At 43.6% G+C, this 17,522-nt stretch overlaps 7 protein-coding genes across 7 annotated transcripts; 5 read left to right on the forward strand and 2 right to left on the reverse strand.

Annotated features, from left to right (window-relative positions):
• Positions 1–30: 30 nt before the first annotated feature.
• O0I10_008391 (uncharacterized protein) lies at positions 31–1,145 on the reverse strand (the record flags this gene model as incomplete). Its single annotated transcript, XM_058488394.1, has 2 exons — positions 31–622; positions 691–1,145. The coding sequence occupies 2 exons, from the start codon at positions 1,143–1,145 to the stop codon at positions 31–33; spliced, it is 1,047 nt and encodes a 348-aa protein (XP_058340864.1).
• Positions 1,146–1,610: 465 nt separating this feature from the next.
• Positions 1,611–2,225, forward strand: O0I10_008392 (phosphoribosylglycinamide formyltransferase; the record flags this gene model as incomplete). The annotated part of the gene is made up of 1 exon (XM_058488395.1): positions 1,611–2,225. The coding sequence occupies one exon, from the start codon at positions 1,611–1,613 to the stop codon at positions 2,223–2,225; it is 615 nt and encodes a 204-aa protein (XP_058340865.1).
• A 310-nt stretch (positions 2,226–2,535) lies between these two features.
• Positions 2,536–3,626, forward strand: O0I10_008393 (40S ribosomal protein S1; the record flags this gene model as incomplete). Its single annotated transcript, XM_058488396.1, has 5 exons — positions 2,536–2,539; positions 2,621–2,636; positions 2,728–2,766; positions 2,832–3,126; positions 3,183–3,626. The coding sequence occupies 5 exons, from the start codon at positions 2,536–2,538 to the stop codon at positions 3,624–3,626; spliced, it is 798 nt and encodes a 265-aa protein (XP_058340866.1).
• A 413-nt stretch (positions 3,627–4,039) lies between these two features.
• On the forward strand, positions 4,040–5,567 carry O0I10_008394 (uncharacterized protein; the record flags this gene model as incomplete). The annotated part of the gene is made up of 3 exons (XM_058488397.1): positions 4,040–4,147; positions 4,227–4,372; positions 4,430–5,567. The coding sequence occupies 3 exons, from the start codon at positions 4,040–4,042 to the stop codon at positions 5,565–5,567; spliced, it is 1,392 nt and encodes a 463-aa protein (XP_058340867.1).
• Positions 5,568–5,777: 210 nt separating this feature from the next.
• On the forward strand, positions 5,778–8,297 carry O0I10_008395 (uncharacterized protein; the record flags this gene model as incomplete). Its single annotated transcript, XM_058488398.1, has 5 exons — positions 5,778–5,888; positions 5,953–6,424; positions 6,486–7,240; positions 7,291–7,791; positions 7,851–8,297. 5 exons carry the CDS (start codon positions 5,778–5,780, stop codon positions 8,295–8,297), a joined length of 2,286 nt encoding a protein of 761 aa, XP_058340868.1.
• A 5,024-nt stretch (positions 8,298–13,321) lies between these two features.
• On the forward strand, positions 13,322–15,902 carry O0I10_008396 (uncharacterized protein; the record flags this gene model as incomplete). The annotated part of the gene is made up of 15 exons (XM_058488399.1): positions 13,322–13,527; positions 13,589–13,666; positions 13,721–13,746; positions 13,812–13,915; positions 13,988–14,041; positions 14,116–14,127; positions 14,189–14,244; positions 14,298–14,349; positions 14,406–14,452; positions 14,502–14,605; positions 14,666–14,757; positions 14,813–15,197; positions 15,267–15,365; positions 15,423–15,680; positions 15,745–15,902. 15 exons carry the CDS (start codon positions 13,322–13,324, stop codon positions 15,900–15,902), a joined length of 1,731 nt encoding a protein of 576 aa, XP_058340869.1.
• A 325-nt stretch (positions 15,903–16,227) lies between these two features.
• On the reverse strand, positions 16,228–17,499 carry O0I10_008397 (uncharacterized protein; the record flags this gene model as incomplete). The annotated part of the gene is made up of 6 exons (XM_058488400.1): positions 16,228–16,406; positions 16,472–16,637; positions 16,724–16,795; positions 16,847–16,981; positions 17,050–17,236; positions 17,432–17,499. 6 exons carry the CDS (start codon positions 17,497–17,499, stop codon positions 16,228–16,230), a joined length of 807 nt encoding a protein of 268 aa, XP_058340870.1.
• Between the last annotated feature and the right edge of the window lie 23 nt (positions 17,500–17,522).

A 17,522-nucleotide genomic window follows, 5' to 3' on the forward strand; every position in this document is an offset into this window, starting at 1 on the left:
AGAAAGACTACGTATTTATACAAAGAACGCTCAAAGATCGGCCACCTTGACGATTGCTTTACCCAAGTTTTCGCCACCAAGCATATCGGCCACGGCCTTGGGAGTATTTTCAATGCCTTCTGTAATGTATTCTCGGTACTGGATCTTGCCTTGGACTATCCATTCTGTGACTTGATGTGTGAATTCCTTCTTCATTTCGGGAGAGATATCGTGAGCGTTGATGGCTTGAATCCTTAAGCGCTTAGGCATCATCATGGAAAGGTTTGGCACCGCACCTCCGTTGGCTTTATGACCACTGGTTCCACACATGACAATCCTTGCCCAATTGTTGCAGTGAGCAATAGCTGTGTTGAGACTATCGCCACCCACGTTTTCGTATACAAGATCAATGCCATTAGGACAAAGTTCAGCGAGCTTGGCACCCATGTCGGACTTTTTGTAGTTGAATGCACCATCGTAACCAATTTCCTTGAGATAGGCAACCTTCTCATCCGTGCCAGCAGAGCCTACCACATGCAATCCTTGCAACTTTGCCAATTGACCCACCAATTGGCCGACACCACCTGCTGCACCGGAAATAAAAATGGTCTCGCCAGCTTTAGGTTTACCATGTTCGAACAATCTATAATGATATCGATGAGTGACATGTTGTGGATCAAAAAAAGATGTATGTATAGTAGTACAACTTACCCGTAATAGCCAGTCATGCCTGCAACACCTAAGACACCGAGATAATTGGAAAGTGGGACCTTGGAGGCCTTGGCATCTTCCAGGAGTACTTGATAATGGTCTTGTTCAGATTCTTGGATGATGGAGTATTCGGTAAAGAGAGCTTTAGCAAATCCGGAAAGCACAATGGCACCTTGAGGATACTTGGGATTGGATGAACGCAAGACGACACCCAATGCGACACCACGAACCACTTCGCCGAGTTGGAAGCCCCAAATGTTAGGGGGAAAGTTGGCGAGACCATGGCGGAAGTAAGGATCAATGGAGAAATAAAGGTGTTTGACGATATAAGCACCATCAGCAAGGGGAGCATCAAGATCAATGTCGGATGCAAGGACTTGAAGATGTTCACCAGGAACAGGAATAGAGTTCTTGCAGACTTGAGAAAAGATAACTTGTTGGTTGTTGCGAGTCATATTGTCGTTGATATTGAAGATTGAAGATGGATTGAATGATGTTGATTGACGATGAATGGTGATCCCCTTTTATATATGATGCAAATCGGCTGTAGGACTAAAGCGGATAATATGTACGAATTGCGACATGGCGTGCATCATTGCTATGTTGCATAAAGTGGCGAAGTATCGGATAATTGCATGGATCCGATTGCCGAGATCAGGGACGTGTCATTGCCTTTTTTTGAGATGCGTGTGGCGAAGTAACTTGGCAGGCTCGGTACTGCATAAAGTCCGATATCCGAATGAGCGCGAAGTGGTAGCTGTGGTCCGTACAAGCGCGTTGGTAGATCAATCAAGCAAGCCACCCATCTGGATTGCTGGGTTTATGCTTCAGTTTGGGGCTGCTGTTTCATACCACACCACACCACACACACCACACCCTTCACTTTTTCACCTTGACAGCACTTGCACATATATACACAAATGGCTTCTCTTCCTACCATTGCCGTTCTCATTTCAGGCTCGGGCTCCAATTTACAAGCTCTTATTGACGCCATTCAGTCGGGTGCACTAAAGGCCAACATTGTGGTGGTGGCATCCAATCGTAAAGCGGCTTATGGACTTGAGCGTGCAGCCAAGGTGGGCATTCCAACGCGTACATTTTCATTGAAAAAGTTCAAGGATGCTGGCAAGACACGTGTGGACTTTGATATTGAGTTGGCAAAGACGATCCAAGAAGAGTATAAACCCGACCTTGTGGTGCTCGCAGGGTTTATGCATATTCTGTCACCCGAATTCTTATCCTTCTTCCCTCGCAACAATGTCATGAATCTTCATCCCGCCCTTCCCGGTCAATTTGATGGTGCTCATGCTATTGAAAGAGCCTATGATGCTTATAAACAAGGCAAGATCCAACATACCGGTGTCATGGTCCACAAGGTGATTGCCGATGTCGATCGTGGTCAGGTCATCTTGCAACGACAAGTGCCTATTCTTGAAACAGATTCATTGGAGGATTTAGAAAATAGGATTCATAGTGTTGAGCATGAGATCATTGTTGAAGGTGCACAAAAGTTTTTGGACGAGTTAACACAATAAAAAAAGGAAGGATTCCCGGGAAAAAAGTGATTCATTGTTGTTGGAATGGGAGGGTTATAGGTGTTGGATCATACAGGATGGCATTCATTGTCTATGTACTTCTTGTGTGCTACGATAAGCAAGCATTATCTAATGCAGAGCCACGTGGGGGAGAGGGGGAGGCAAGAGTTCATTCAAAAAAACAAAATTTCATTGGCTCAGCGCTATTCTCCAACTCAATGCTGAAATGGGAGGGAGGGGGTGGGACCACATAGGCAAATCAAGCGTGTGCGCCATAGTAGATCCTCCTCTTTGAACCAATCCATCCATCATGGGTAAGTAGAGTCAATGCATCATTTATCCATTCATCTTTATACATCCATCATGATAGAATATTAATAGCATCTTTTTTATAGCTGTTGGCAAGAACAAGTAAGCTAACCTCCCCCATTCACCATGACAACACACACCCATCCAGCATAGATTCGACATGGCACTAAATTTTACACATTTGAAACGATAGGCGTCTTAGCAAAGGAAAGAAGGGCTTGAAGAAAAAGGTGTAAGTGACAATGGACCCCACATGGGGGGAGGTGGATTGGATGGATGCTCATAATGGGACTATAGCGTGGACCCCTTCACCCGTAAGGACTGGTACGATATCAAGGCTCCTTCCATGTTTGAAGTGCGTCAAGTTGGCAAGACTTTGGTCAACCGCACTCAAGGTCTTCGTAACGCCAATGACTCTCTCAACGGTCGTGTCGTCGAAGTTTCGCTTGGTGACTTGAACAAGGATGAGGCTCGTGCTTTCCGCAAGATCCAACTCAAGGTTGATGAAATCCAGGGCAAGAACTGCCTTACCAACTTTTATGGTATGGACATGACCTCTGATAAGCTTCGTTCTATGGTCAAGAAGTGGCAGGTAAGGAAGGATCTCATCATCATGGGAAATGTATATTCATGTGGATGTGTGTGTAGACTTTGATTGAAGCCTTCGTTGATGTCAAGACCACCGATGGCTACCTTGTTCGTCTTTTCTGCATTTCTTTCACTGCTCGTCGTCGCAACCAGCTCAAGAAGACCACCTATGCTCAAAGCTCTCAAATCCGTCAAATCCGCAAGAAGATGTTTGACATCATGACTGAGGAGACTGTCGGCTGCGACTTGAAGGAACTTGTTGCCAAGCTCACCGCCTCTGCTTCCAACTCGGCTCAAGATGCTATGGCTGTTCGCATTGAAAAGGCTTGCCAAGGTATCTACCCCTTGCAAAACACCTACATTCGCAAGGTCAAGATCCTCAAGGCTCCCAAGTTCGATGTCTCCGCCTTGCTCGCTCTTCATGGTGGTGCTGCCGCTGCTGGTGATGTTGGCACCAAGGTCTCCAAGGACTTTGTCGAGCCCCCTGTCTTGGACTCTGTCTAAAGCAATAAACATATCAACTCATCCTTTGCTCGCTTGGTAATTTGTATGATGATAATGATGATGGAGGTGGAGGTGGAAGGAAAAATCATGTGTGGGATGCATAATGTGCATGATAGGTCGCTCACGTGGTGTGCCATTGAATCCATAGTCTACTTTTTCTATTCCTTGATGAGAGTAATAGAACCCCGTTGTAAAGATGATTCAAGTAAAAGCTATTCATGTTGAACCCAAAAAATCCTTTTTATGCAAGTCGGAGATTTCACTACTGGCAACATCCACCATTGTTGTAATAATGCCAAAAAAGAATCAATCACATGGCTGTCAATTTGGGCCGAGGCATACACTGAATCGTTTCATGCACTCTTTTTCTCTTTCCTTTCTCTCTCTTTCTTTTACACTTTTTCTTTATCCATATGACAGTGGACGATCCGGTGGATGCGCTTATCCTCCAGCTCCCTGATGAACTCCAAATCAAGATCCTTGGTTACTTACCACCTACGGAACGACTAAGGGCAGCAGGGGTACGTATACCCATTTGATAAGGGATTCGGTAAAAGGCATGTATATATATACTAATATGGGCCAGACAAACAATTACAGGTTTGTCAAAAATGGAAGCTGTTGGCGTTTGATGGGACCTTATGGGCGAAGATTGATGCGAGACCCTTTTATCGAGTCATTCCATCCGAACAATTGCTTCACTTGGGTATGGCAGCCGGCAGGTTTTTGCGAGAAGCCAACTTTAGGTAAGCATAAAGGATGAACAATGTGTGAAAGAGGGAGTAACATTATCACTACAACAGAGGTTGTCTTCAGCTGACAGGGCACGGGCTACGTACCTTATCCAATTATTGTCCAAATATACACAACCTGCAGTTGCGTGATTGTCGTAGTTTATCCACCCATAGCATTGCCTGTTTCCTTCATTCAGCGACACAGCTTCATGCCCTCGATTTATCATGCCTCGATACCGTCACCAATACAACGCTTATCAATTCAGTGGCTCAACTACCTTTGCTTGAACGACTCAATATTGCTTGGTGCCGTAATGTTTCGGGACATGGTGTACAAGCCGTAGCTCGTTCGTGTGTGCACTTGACGATCTTGATTCTTAATGGATGTTCACAACTCGATGAAACCACCATGGCCACGTTGGGAAGCTGCCTAACCCATATTCAACATTTAAGCGTGGCATCATGTATCAGCCTCACGGACCAAGCGTTGCTTGCATTCCTGCAAAATGAATTGCCGCATCTATCCCATCTCAATGTATCCCAATGTGCAAGGTTATCGGATGCATCTTTGAGGCATATTGCTTTGCATACCACACCACAGCTTTCAAAATTAGAGCTTGCAGGCTGTGTGTTGTTGACCGATCAGGGCTTTTGTTTCTTAGCACCTCGTGTAACATCATTGGTGCATTTGGATCTCGAGGACCTGCAGCAAATTACTGGCACCACGGTGAAAGCATTGGCTAATAATGAACCTCGTTTGCAACATTTTGGTCTTGCCAACTGTACTCACATTGCTGATGATGCCATTATCCACCTTGTTCTTTATGGTGTGTGTCGTCACTTGTCTCATCTTGAGCTTGATAACTCAATGATCACGGATCGAGCCCTTCACACCATTGCCATGTCCCTTCGTGAAAGAAACGATAATAATAGGACGACGCTACACATTCAAGTATTGGATTGTGCCAATGTATCTGAAGAAGGCATTAAATCAGCCATGTCTACAGCAGGAGCTGTGTTATTCATCAAGAGCTTTTATTCATGGCAAGATATCGTTATACAAGATGATGATGATGAAGATAACGAAGAGCAAGGTATTATGGCAAGACGAAGATCTCGACGACGTACATACAACACAATCGGTCATCAACGAAGACGACCTGATGCTGTAGGACATCCCAATACGATTAATTGCATCATTCTATGACAAGGATTTCATTCATTTATTATATGCATTTGTTATCCAATATACCGTATATACCCAATAGACTTAAGAGGTGGGGATGGGGATGGTGAGGGGAATTGTCATCCATCCATGCAACATCATCTGCTCTTGAAATCCACCTGTTTTTCACCTCTTCCTTCCCGAAATAATTTTCTTCGTCTTTTGTCCCGCACCTTCCACCCCCATTTCGCCATGGCCCAGGTCAAGAAGCAACAACAGCAACAACCTCGTCACGGACGCAAGAACAAGACGCTTCAAAAGAAGGAGGAATTGGAATCGATCGAGATCAAGGCTGCACACCCTGTAAGTAGTAGCCATTCCCTTGACAACCATGTCACTCAATCGATCTACCTTTTTTCTCTTGCAGGAAAACTACACCGAGACGCAATTCTTTGACGATCTTCCAATCACTGAAAAGACCGGCAGTGGATTGAAGCGAGCCAACTTTCGACAATTGACAGATATTCAACGCAAAGCGATTCCTTTGGCACTGGCGAAGCGTGATGTGCTTGGAGCAGCCAAGACTGGAAGCGGCAAGACATTGGCATTCCTTATTCCAGTCCTCGAGATATTGGAACGAGCCAAATGGACCCGAGATGATGGCTTAGGTGCCTTGGTGATTTCGCCCACACGTGAATTGGCAGTGCAGATCTTTGAAGTCTTGAAAAAGATTGGAAGGAACCATAGTTTCTCGGCTGGTTTGATCATTGGTGGCAAGGATTTCCAAGCAGAGAAGGAGCGTATCGCCTACATGAACATCTTGATTGCTACACCAGGTCGATTATTACAACACATGGATCAATCTATTGGTTTTGATTGTGACAATTTACAAATGTTGGGTAAGTAAAAGGAAAAGAGAATAATGGGCATTCATGAAAGCTAACGTCTTTGTTTCCATAGTGTTGGATGAAGCGGATCGTATCATGGATCTTGGTTTTCAAAAGACGATCAATGCCATTGTTGAGAATTTACCACGCAGTCGACAAACGCTCTTGTTTTCAGCTACACAAACTCGCTCTGTAAAGGATCTTGCACGCCTATCTCTCAAAGATCCCGAATACGTGGCCGTTCATGAAAAGGCAGAGCACAGCACGCCCAAAAAGTTGACGCAGCATTATGTGGTGTGTGAATTGCCACGCAAATTGGATATCTTGTGGTCGTTTATCAAGACGCATTTGAAGCAAAAGACGATCGTATTCATTTCGAGTTGCAAGCAAGCACGTTTTATCTTTGAATGCTTTTGTAAATTGCAACCTGGTGTGCCATTGTTACATTTGCACGGCAAACAAAAGCAGCAAAAGCGAGTCGAGATTTTCCGCAAATTCACCACTTCTCAATATGCGGTTCTTTTCTGTACGGATATCGCTGCACGTGGTCTTGATTTCCCTGCTGTCGACTGGGTCTTACAATTGGATTGTCCAGAAGATGCTGATACCTATATTCACCGCGTCGGTCGTACCGCTCGTTATGATGCTGAAGGTCATGCTTTGATGATGTTGCTTCCCACCGAAGCTGAAGGCATGCTGGAGGAACTTGAAAGGAAAAAGGTCCCTATTGAAGAAATCAAGATTCGCGAGAACAAGAAACAATCCATCCAAACACAATTACAAAGCTTCTGTTTCCAAGATGCTGAAATCAAGTACCTTGGTCAAAGAGTAAGTCATGATGCTTTTCTATCTTTGAATTTGGTCTCACACTATTTTAGGCTTTTGTATCCTACATGCGATCAGTATACCTCCAACGCAACAAAAAGATCTTTAAGGCGACCGAACTTCCAGCAGAGGAATTTGCACATGCCCTTGGTTTGGCTGGTGTGCCCAAGATCAAGTTTATCACTCAGGCACAAGCTGCAGAAGCTGCCAAGGCCAAGAAATTGGAGGCATTGAAGGAACCTGCCGAAGAGGATGAAAAGAAGGATGAGGTCAAGACCAAGTATGATCGTATGTTCCAGCGCAAGAACCAAGATATCCTTTCAGAGCATTACAACAAGTTGGTCGACTTTAACGATGCCATTGGCAAGGATGAGGACGAGGACTTTTTCACCGTGAATCGTGCCAACCATGACTTGAGCGGTTCAGAGGATGAAGCCGAAATGAGAGAAGCTGAAGCTGAGAACTTATCCAAGCGACAAGCCAAGATGACCAAAAAGGAAAAGGCCAAGCGTGCTCCCAAAGGTGAACGTATTGTCTTTGATGATGAGGGCAAGGTAAGCAAACTGTGACAACATGGATGATCAAGAACAAGTCATACTAATAGCTATCATAGCCACATCAATTGTATGAAATGGTGGATGAGCAAGATTTCTTAAAGGCGGGTGATGCCAAATCACAGCAACAAGCTTACATTGATCAAGAATCCAAGCACATGCAAGAAGCCGATGTAGCAGACAGAGAACTTGCAAAGGAAAAGCGCAAAGAAAGGAATCTCAGACGCAAGTTACGAGAGCAACAGGAGGCTATGGCAGATCAAGAGATGAGTGAAGAAGAGGAAGAGGAAGAGGATTATAGCCAAGAAGAAGAAGAAGACGAGAGTATGGATGAAAGTGAAGTGGATGAAGAACGTGAAGAATTCAAGCGGAAATGGGCAGCAGCACAAGAAGAATCATCGGATGAAGACGAGCCAGCTAGCAAAAAGAAACGCGTTATTGAAGTGGATGAACCCCAGTCCCTGCGGGATCAGGAAGAGCTTGCTCTCAAGTTGTTGGGAGCTTAATCATGATCTTTTACAACATAGCATTTTTTAACCATTTACATTTTGCATTCTCCATTTTCCTCCCTTGTCAATTTACCCGTAATGGGTCCTGTGTAATAATAAACATGTTCTCATCACCAATTCTTTACGATGTGATCCAGCCAATAATCATGCTAACATGCGATCCTAGGTCATTGGGCAACATCATTACGGTACATAAGATGTATGATGCAACGTGCTATACCATTTGACTCGTCATCCCTCGATATCGTACAAGAGCATTGTTTATGGAATTAAACTATGTACAATTTATTTTGTATGCATTCATGCTCAACGCCCATGGACGCACGGACTACAAGCAACCGATTTTTGGGCAGCTCATTGTATCCAAGGCCACATTATCACAAGTTCCGCCTTCGTCTCCATTCACCCCACTTCATTCATTGTCGTCTTTCTGATTGAAGGCTCAGCGACCTTGTTTTCTTGGTATGTAATAGTTGACCAAAACGAAGCCAAGGCCGTTGCGTTTTTGGTTGCGATTACCCTCCCTTGTAGTATTCCTGAAATATACATACAGCTTCTGAGCTGGATATGACATTCGCCGAAACATGATCCGTACAGAAAATAAACACCATGGGGCATGCCTTAGGCATTCTTCAGACTTGTAAAGCATAGGATATCAATCGCTGCATGAATGCATCATTGACGACGGGTTGCACCTCGAACAGCATGCGAGGGTGTGAATGCCTTGGCATGTCGTGTTTCGCGCTATGAGTCATGATAAAACGTCAACGAGGCATATTCACATACGATGATTTAACCTACCAGTTGCATGCGATACACATCATTTGCACGTTTTGTCATGCATGTGTTTTCCGATTTTCGCAAGGGAAATCCTCCAATTCGCTGGAATGGAGCACCAATCGCACAGCTCCAAAATCGGCAGCACCGATTCCTTCTTGAGTCCAAAGGGATGAGGATGTTGTCTTCGGCTTCCGCTGGCCTTGATACACCCCCCTTTGTGTTCTACGATGATATTTTGGGACTCAAACTTGCTGCTCACCGGTTCTTGTTTACGCTGGATTCTTCGTATCTGCTTGCAGCTACATATCGCGTTCAAGGATTTGTCTTGGTAGTACGCATCTTCCACTGGTTTCTTGATCCGACTAATTTGTTGAAATCGAGTTTTACATGGTCGACATCCATTTCACACGACCTCCTAGATGACTTTGAGCCTTATGATCAGAGGGCTTATTTGGTTGGCGGCAGGACCAAATCCAATCTTTACAAATTCATCACAAAAGGTGGCTACATCAAAAGAAAGTACATGAACAACATATGCTTTATGAAGAAAGATGATTAGATCTTACCTCATTCAAAGCCAACACCGCAATGACAAGCAAAGTAGGATAACAATGACACACTAATGAATGGACCATAAAGATCAGCGCATGTTCACAACATTGAAAAAGGCTATTCAATATGACATGTACTTACATCAACTTGGCTTTGAGGTTGTCAGCAATCAAAGAGAGATATGATGACAATCGTTCGCAGGTGGTAGTTGTATACTAGAATGCACCAACAGTTGAGAATGGGAGGAAGAGGAAAGGTGGAAGAAGTGGAAATTAAATAGGTCGGACAGAAGATGTGTGGGAGTAAACCGATGGGGCGACAACATTGATCGTGTTTATGTATGTGCATGGTGGGCGTGGGTGTTTCTGTAATACAAAGAGGAAAGAATGATAAATATTTGTTGGGGATGATGCATGAGCTGGTAGAATGATTGATGACATGATAAAGTGATGGGTCGCCCACACTAAGAAGATCGTTATCGAAGAGCCTACATAGGAGGCGTGATGATGATGGTCATGCATAAATGGAAAACTTGGCGTTGACCAAATCAGAGCATGTGTCTGGTGAGATGGAAGGCATTTTTGAGGGTAAGATATACCAAGGTGTAGCAGCACCTCGTTGTTTTGCAATGAATGCGATATCGCACTTGATATATACAATGACGGATTCGACAAAGAAGGAACTCAAAGGCATGCGTGACTTAACAACAAACGTAAACCTACAAAGGTCTTTCTTTTCCTTTTGTTTGCAAACGTATGGACTTCACATTATTCGTTGCTATCTGCAAAGGTGTCTTCCTTTGGTGGCTGGCCATATACTTCACACATCCGCTGATTCGAAAATCGTTCTTGTTGCATCATCCTAGCTTTTATTGCATCACTTTTACCATCATTAAAGACCTGATTCTATCATGTATATGTATCGTTTGTGTTAGCTCATAGCTATAATCTGCTATACGTAAACCAAAGAACAATGCTGCTAATACTTAGCCCATTAAGGTCAATACGTTGACGAAAATGGTTGCCCAGATGTGACCACGAGGAGGTGATTAGCAATCCACATCCAAAAGGATACTATAACACTTGCGAGACTAAAGTAAACAATCGCCATAAAAGTCGCCTCCATCAAGGACATCGTAACATAAAGACGCCCTCCATCAAGGACATCATATCATAAAAGACGCCTCCATCAAGGACATCATATCATAAAAGACGCCTCTACCAAGGACATCATATCATAAAAGACGCCTCTACCAACATCGACATAAAGCCGACAACCAACGTCGCCATATAGACGAGACTGAGGATACAACAGCAATGAAAACAAGGTGGGAACCACATCTTCAAAAATGATGAACCTGAAGAAAGCGTCTCATGGCTGACGCGGTTAGCTTTTTATCACCAACACAATATCCGAAGTGACCAAGAGACCCGAGTTGCCGAGCCCCGAGTCAACTTTGTACAAACATGATGATGACGAGCATTTCATTTTATAGTCGTTACTACGTATTAATGAGGAGTACATTATAAGGGGATGGTTGATGAATGGTGAGCATGATTATAGAGAGGCTACAGCTATCCATAGTGGATGAAGCAATATAGGATCGGTTTATTATGCCGTACAAGCTGCTTTCTACTTGCATTGCTTTTGAACACCGAACGCCGTACCAGCTTGCTTTAAATCCTCTTTCTCATCATGCAGTCATGAAGTTGTGATAGCGCAATGCATCCCAGACGACTCGTTAAGCTCACTTTGCCCAGGTTTTGTCGGGTTGAGTAGTTGGTATATGTACTTCGGTAGGTACGTTCGGTCTGTTTCCTTATAAGCCTCAACATGATTTGAATGGCGTTTATGTGTTGATGTTTGGTAAAGTACACAATGGGATCCCGTTGTCCTGGGCTGTGGTAGTGGGGTATCTCAGACGCCAACGTCTACACCATTTCAATCATGCCTCCTAATCCATCTTTGCATATGCATCTCGGGAGGTAGCTATACTAAAAGGAACATGAGCATGTGCTTCATGAAACAAGATGGCGAGGTTGTACCTTAAAGTGAGCCAAACATCACAATGACAAAGGAAGCAGGAGGATTAACAATGAAACAACGCTAGAAAAAGGTCATACCAAATATGAGTACATGGATCACTCACAAAGAAGATCATCCGCCATAGCACTTACCAGGGGCTTTGAAGCTGTCAACAATCAGCGAGCGATACGACGATGGAAGAAGGATATCTCGGGAGTAACATTCTTGCTTAACATCCTATACTCGAGAAAAGAGCGATGAGTTGATAGATGGATGACAAGTTTATATCACTGTAGTACCTTGGTTGGCATGCTGATGATTCAGATCCACCGTGTTAGTTGCTTGCTGATAACTAACATACACAAGAGCTGGCGGTTGTCCTCAAATCTCCTGTTTAGATAAGGATCAGCTGCTCCAATGCCATGGAAACCACCTCCCTATTACACGCTACTGCTTACAATTCGTTTCCACCCATGTTTTCGAGTTGGCGATTGTAGAGATATGTTGATATTGGTGTATGGCAATTTACGCTTACTGTTGCGTTGGGTGCTCTGAAGGCGATGCAGGCAATCGAAACCTTGTGCCCAAAAGAGAGCAGCGATCATGGTCGTGTCCATTTTGTTGACTCGTTACGGTTGAATGTTGCAATGGCACTCGAAGTCGGCATGCTGTTCAGCATTGAGAAGAAGGAATGCAAGTGATGGAGGAAAGCAAAGATAAAGAAGAGACAAGTGTAACGAGTGCTGCATTAAAATTGGCGGGTGTCTACAGCTAAATTGGCCCAGTGATCCACCTACCCCCGTAGCGCACATGCTTCCATTACGACAATGATACAATCATTACCACACAATAAAACCATTTACAAGTATGCTGGTGAAATAGCAAAGTAGAAATGTGCCCAAAAGAGCCATCGGTTTCCATTTACAGCAAGAAGGGTGCCTAAATTTGGCTTTTTTGACTTGTGGATATGTTCGTATATGGTTTCCTTTAATGAAGAGCATAGTATGAGCGTGCTTTGACGACAAAGAAAATGGGTGCCAGTGGTCTACTGTGCGGAGATCTGGTGATAATAGGATGGCATAAAGTACATCCACCACCATGATGTTGCATGAAAAAGCTTTTACATACATACATACTCAGTATGACTCACGTGTTCCTGAAATCCAGGTACATGCGTTCTCGTGCATTAGAGTGTTAATCACACGACCTTCTCCATGTCTTTATTATGGCTGTAAAAAAAGATCCTAAATGAGTAGTATCAACGCCATAAAGTGAACACATGGGACAATCCTTTCCTCTCGTCTCCGATAAAGCCTTTCAAGATCTTGTTTCTTGACTAACGGGTCGGGGTACTACATGCCTGCATAGGCCGCCTTGCACAAAGCCGTCGTACACCTTTCAACGATATACACCGTCATGATAAAGCGCCATTTGCCATTCGCTGATAATCCCATCATCTCGAAAACAAGGTGGATTACGTACTTAACCTTAATTACTAATGGCAGCGAGACGGATCAAAGCTCCTAAAGTATGGACGAAAAAGGAAACTTTCTCCGTACATACACAAAAGCAGCTGGCCATGGCGTACATAATTCGCTTACAGCCCATTTTTCGGTTTCCCTTTTTTCTTCTTGACTTTCTCTCTCACATCAAACATAAAAACAATGTCTCAACCAGACGATAACGGGGATGCATCGAGACATCATCATCGTTACAATGAAGTGGCTGTGGAAACAGATCCCCTTATACCCCCAACCAACACCAACACCACCACAAACACAAAATCCGCAGCAACAGGAACACAACAAGGCAACATTGTACTTGTGTTTTTAGGTTTACAGATCGCTTTATTTGCAGCAGCTCTCGAATAGTATGTTACCATTTGCTGAATAATCCCAAATCATGTGGCTTATTGATGATGTCCATCATAGCTCGATCGTGTCCACGGCACTGCCCCGGATAGGATCCGATTTAAAAGCGATGGGTATCTCTTCTTGGGTTGCTAGCAGGTACATGAAATTTAGAATCCTTACTTGTTATATACTCACAGGCGTGTAATTCAGCTATCTTGTAACTCAGAATGCATTCAGTATGTTTGTTGCTTGTTTGATTGTTATGCATTAACACCAATTAACGTTCCCACGTTTTCTGCAGACCCCGTGTTGGTAAAGCTCTCCGATATCTTTGGTCGCAAAAACATTATCCTTTTCAGCATCTCCACATTTGCCGTTGGATCATTCCTTTGCGGTGTTGCACAGGTATGTGAGACATTGTGGCTGAGTGGTGAAGAAAAGAGGCATCCATTGATATCCTATACGCCCATTATGTAGTCCATGATATGGTTGATTATCGCTAGAGCCTTCCAAGGCATTGGAGCTTCGGGTGTAAGTACATAGATAAACCCATCTTGCTGTCATTGATTATTAATGCATATTCCCAATCGCTTTCTTGATAATAGATCGGCCCTATGGTAAGCATAGCATACAGCATTCTATGTATGACGTGATTCGATTGACATTGACCGTGCGCAGATCCATATCATCATTGCTGATATCGTACCATTGCATAAACGTGCCAATTATCAAGCGTAAGTATCCACCATCACGCATATTACCTATGACTCTAAAATGGATTCTACAGACTTATCGATGTGTGCTTTACGGCAGCCACTCTTACCGGTCCTTTCATTGGAGTAAGCACATGGCTATATCATTTACGGGCTTCAGCTAATGGCTTCATCGCTACTAGGGAACGTTGACCGACTATGTCAGTTGGCGTGGTGTTTTCTTTGTAAAGTAAGTGATAAAGAAATGTGCTCACCTTAATGCTTACATCAATCAAAAGTATTCCTGTTTGCTTCATATCCATGGCCATCATCACCGCCACGCTCCATTTACCTCGAGTGATCCAAGGTTTAAAGGCACAAATGATGCGAATCGATTATGCAGGTACAATGTGACACAAAAGCATATGGGACTTGACTTTTAAAATGATACCACCCAACTTAGGAAATGTGATTGTCCTATGTGCTAGCGTGTGTTTGGCACTTGCTTTAAGCTTAGGAAGCCAAGACGAATCATGGGATTCACCTCTTGTCATTGTAAGTGCATACACAAGCGAACGTCTTTTTTCTTGTTACTTACGCAAAGTGGTAGTCGCTCTTTTCTTTAACAGCTATCTTGGCTGGCTTGTTGATCTACGTTGAAAAATACGTGGCACTCGAGCCTGTGATACCACTTCGGCTGTTTACCGATCGAACCGTTGCATCTTTGCTCATTTACAGAATTGGATGGGGTATGGCGTTCTCCGCTTATGCTTATTATCTTCCATTGTTCTTTCAAGTTGTAAGAGGAGATTCGGCCATGCTTTCAGGGCTTCGATTGATTCCTGTCGAATTGGGCTCCGTCAGTACCACCTTTATTGTGGGAAGAATCATCACACGCACTGGAAGATACAGGCCAGCATTAAGGACTGGATCAGCTTTGTTTTGTATTTGCTTTGTATTCTTTTGGTGGTTTAATCGCACCATCAGCTGGTCATGTAAGGGGATCGTATGCCTTCCTTGATCCATGAGCAATCATCATTGACGCACCACAACCATCATTATAGATATTTACATGGCCCTTTTGCTTGAAGGCGTGGGTATGGGTGGTGTCGTGGCATCGAATATGATTGCTATTCAAGCATCAGTGCGTCATGAAGATATTGGTAAAAGATGAACCACTTTGTATGTATACATGTTTATTGATTTATCCTTTGCTATAGCTGTGGCATCAGGTCTTGGGGCCTACTTGGGTATCCTTGGTGCCAACTTTGGTGTTGCTACTGCATCTGCTATTCTCAACACGTTGCTCAAGAGAAACTTGCCGCGCGTGATGCCAATGGAGTATGCCCAGCGCATCTTTGATTCACCACAATACGTCTACAACGGCTTGCCAGCAGAATACTTTGATGCTGCTATCGACGTCTATACCACATCATTTACGTACTTGTGGTATACAGTCACTGCATGTGCTTTTGGAGGTAAATCTTACATCCATTGCGTGGCCAACATCCCTTTAAACATGCCTCCTTTCTATTCGAATAGCATGCCTGTGTTCGCTTTTTGTCAAGCAATATTCGTTACGAGGACCTCAAGAAACCAAAACAGTAGCCAATTATCAGGCCGTTGCCGTGGACGACGATGCCCAATCTCTCGGATCGGATGAGACATTATCAGTCACTTTGAGTCGTCATGGAGACTAAAATTAGTGCCCTTCATGGAGCACTCGTTTATAATATGAAGTACCCTATACATTGAATATATACATGCTATTACATTTCATAAGCACTATTATGAATCTGTAGTCGATGATGTCGGATCACAATTGAGCATTCTAGGTTGTATCTCGATGCTGAAGATGCTTAGCAGGCCTTATGGATCATAAGCACAAAGCACTATCACTTTTCTCAACCATGACTTGTATGTGTGTAATCGCGCATGCGCGTTTTACAATCTCGTTTTATATACATCTTGATTGCTTTTAAAGTTTGGGGGTAACAAAAGCTAAAAAGGAGTTGATAGATAGGTCTATTGAGGGGTGTCGGCTATATAGTTGATGAAAGCGTCCTGCTGTTGCCCAATACATACACCCATACGGCCACCGATATGGTTTGGATATTGAATTACGCGTGGTGAGGAGGCTACTGATTCAATTTCATTTTGGTGTTGCACCGTTAACGAGCCTTTCCGCATCAATTTTGAATAATCTAATACAATGACAAATAAGCTCTCTCTTCTCGAATCATGGGCCAAGTCTCAGTCAATAACATACGTAGACCACAAGCATTGCATAGCGTCCGTGCTCCATCAGGTCCTCTCCGCCACTCGGGTGTTTCTGTAGTATGACATGAATGACACCGTTGCCCTACACTAAACGTTGTTGTTAAAAAGTTGATTCTAGGTTCAAACCCCCTTAAAGATACTTGCGTCGTCTTCTTCTAGAAAACAGGTGTGTGACATTGTTGTTAATAAGATTTGAAGATGCATATCTTGCCCTCCCCCATCCTCCCCCTTTTGTACTTACTGTTCGACGTCGATAACTCCCACGAACACCATCTTGTAGATTTCGTGCCCTCCGAATCATTGCATATTCAGGCTAATAACAACATCAATAAAAATTCTCATAGGAAGCACTATTACTACTTACTTTTACGTCATCTTGCTTGAGAACATGTAACAAGGTATTAGCTTTGGTTGCTATTTGCTCCAAAATGGCCGAGTCCTGGCAATCGCGTCTCATCACCTCGATGTCCTGACAAAGAGATGTGCACGTATTGATAGCCTATGGATATCATCCATCAGCATGATGTGTATTATAAACGTGTGTGTATGTTGAAGAAAGAAAAGCACCTGAGTCAAATTAATGGTGGTGGTGGTGGATGATGATGATGGATCTGAAAGTGATTGCATGACATGCATGGTATTGTTGCCGCTACTACTGCTGCTACTGTCAATTGATTGCTGTTCCATTGCTGTGGGTCGAGGTTGTTGTCCTGTGAGATCATGAATGGATGGAAGTCGTTGTTGAGTCGATTGTCTATCAAAATACATGTCAATAACCCATGTGCATTGTGTAAGGAAAAAAGGGAATAAGGCTCAATAAACAGGATGCATCAAGCGTGCCTGAAATACGAAGACACATTTGCTCTGCCCATGCTGACAGCCACCACTGGAAACAAGGTTTACACGCGTTGTTGTTGACGAACGATATATAGAAAACAAGGCAACGTACTCATTCATGATTACATCGGAAGCTGGACTGCCTTCATCTGAAGACATGCACAAGTCAGAGACGTCCATGGAGACAATTGCAAAACAAGGAG

This window comes from Lichtheimia ornata (genome assembly GCF_029851405.1).
Source record: "Lichtheimia ornata isolate CBS 291.66 chromosome Unknown scaffold00044, whole genome shotgun sequence".
NCBI lineage: Eukaryota > Fungi > Mucoromycota > Mucoromycetes > Mucorales > Lichtheimiaceae > Lichtheimia > Lichtheimia ornata.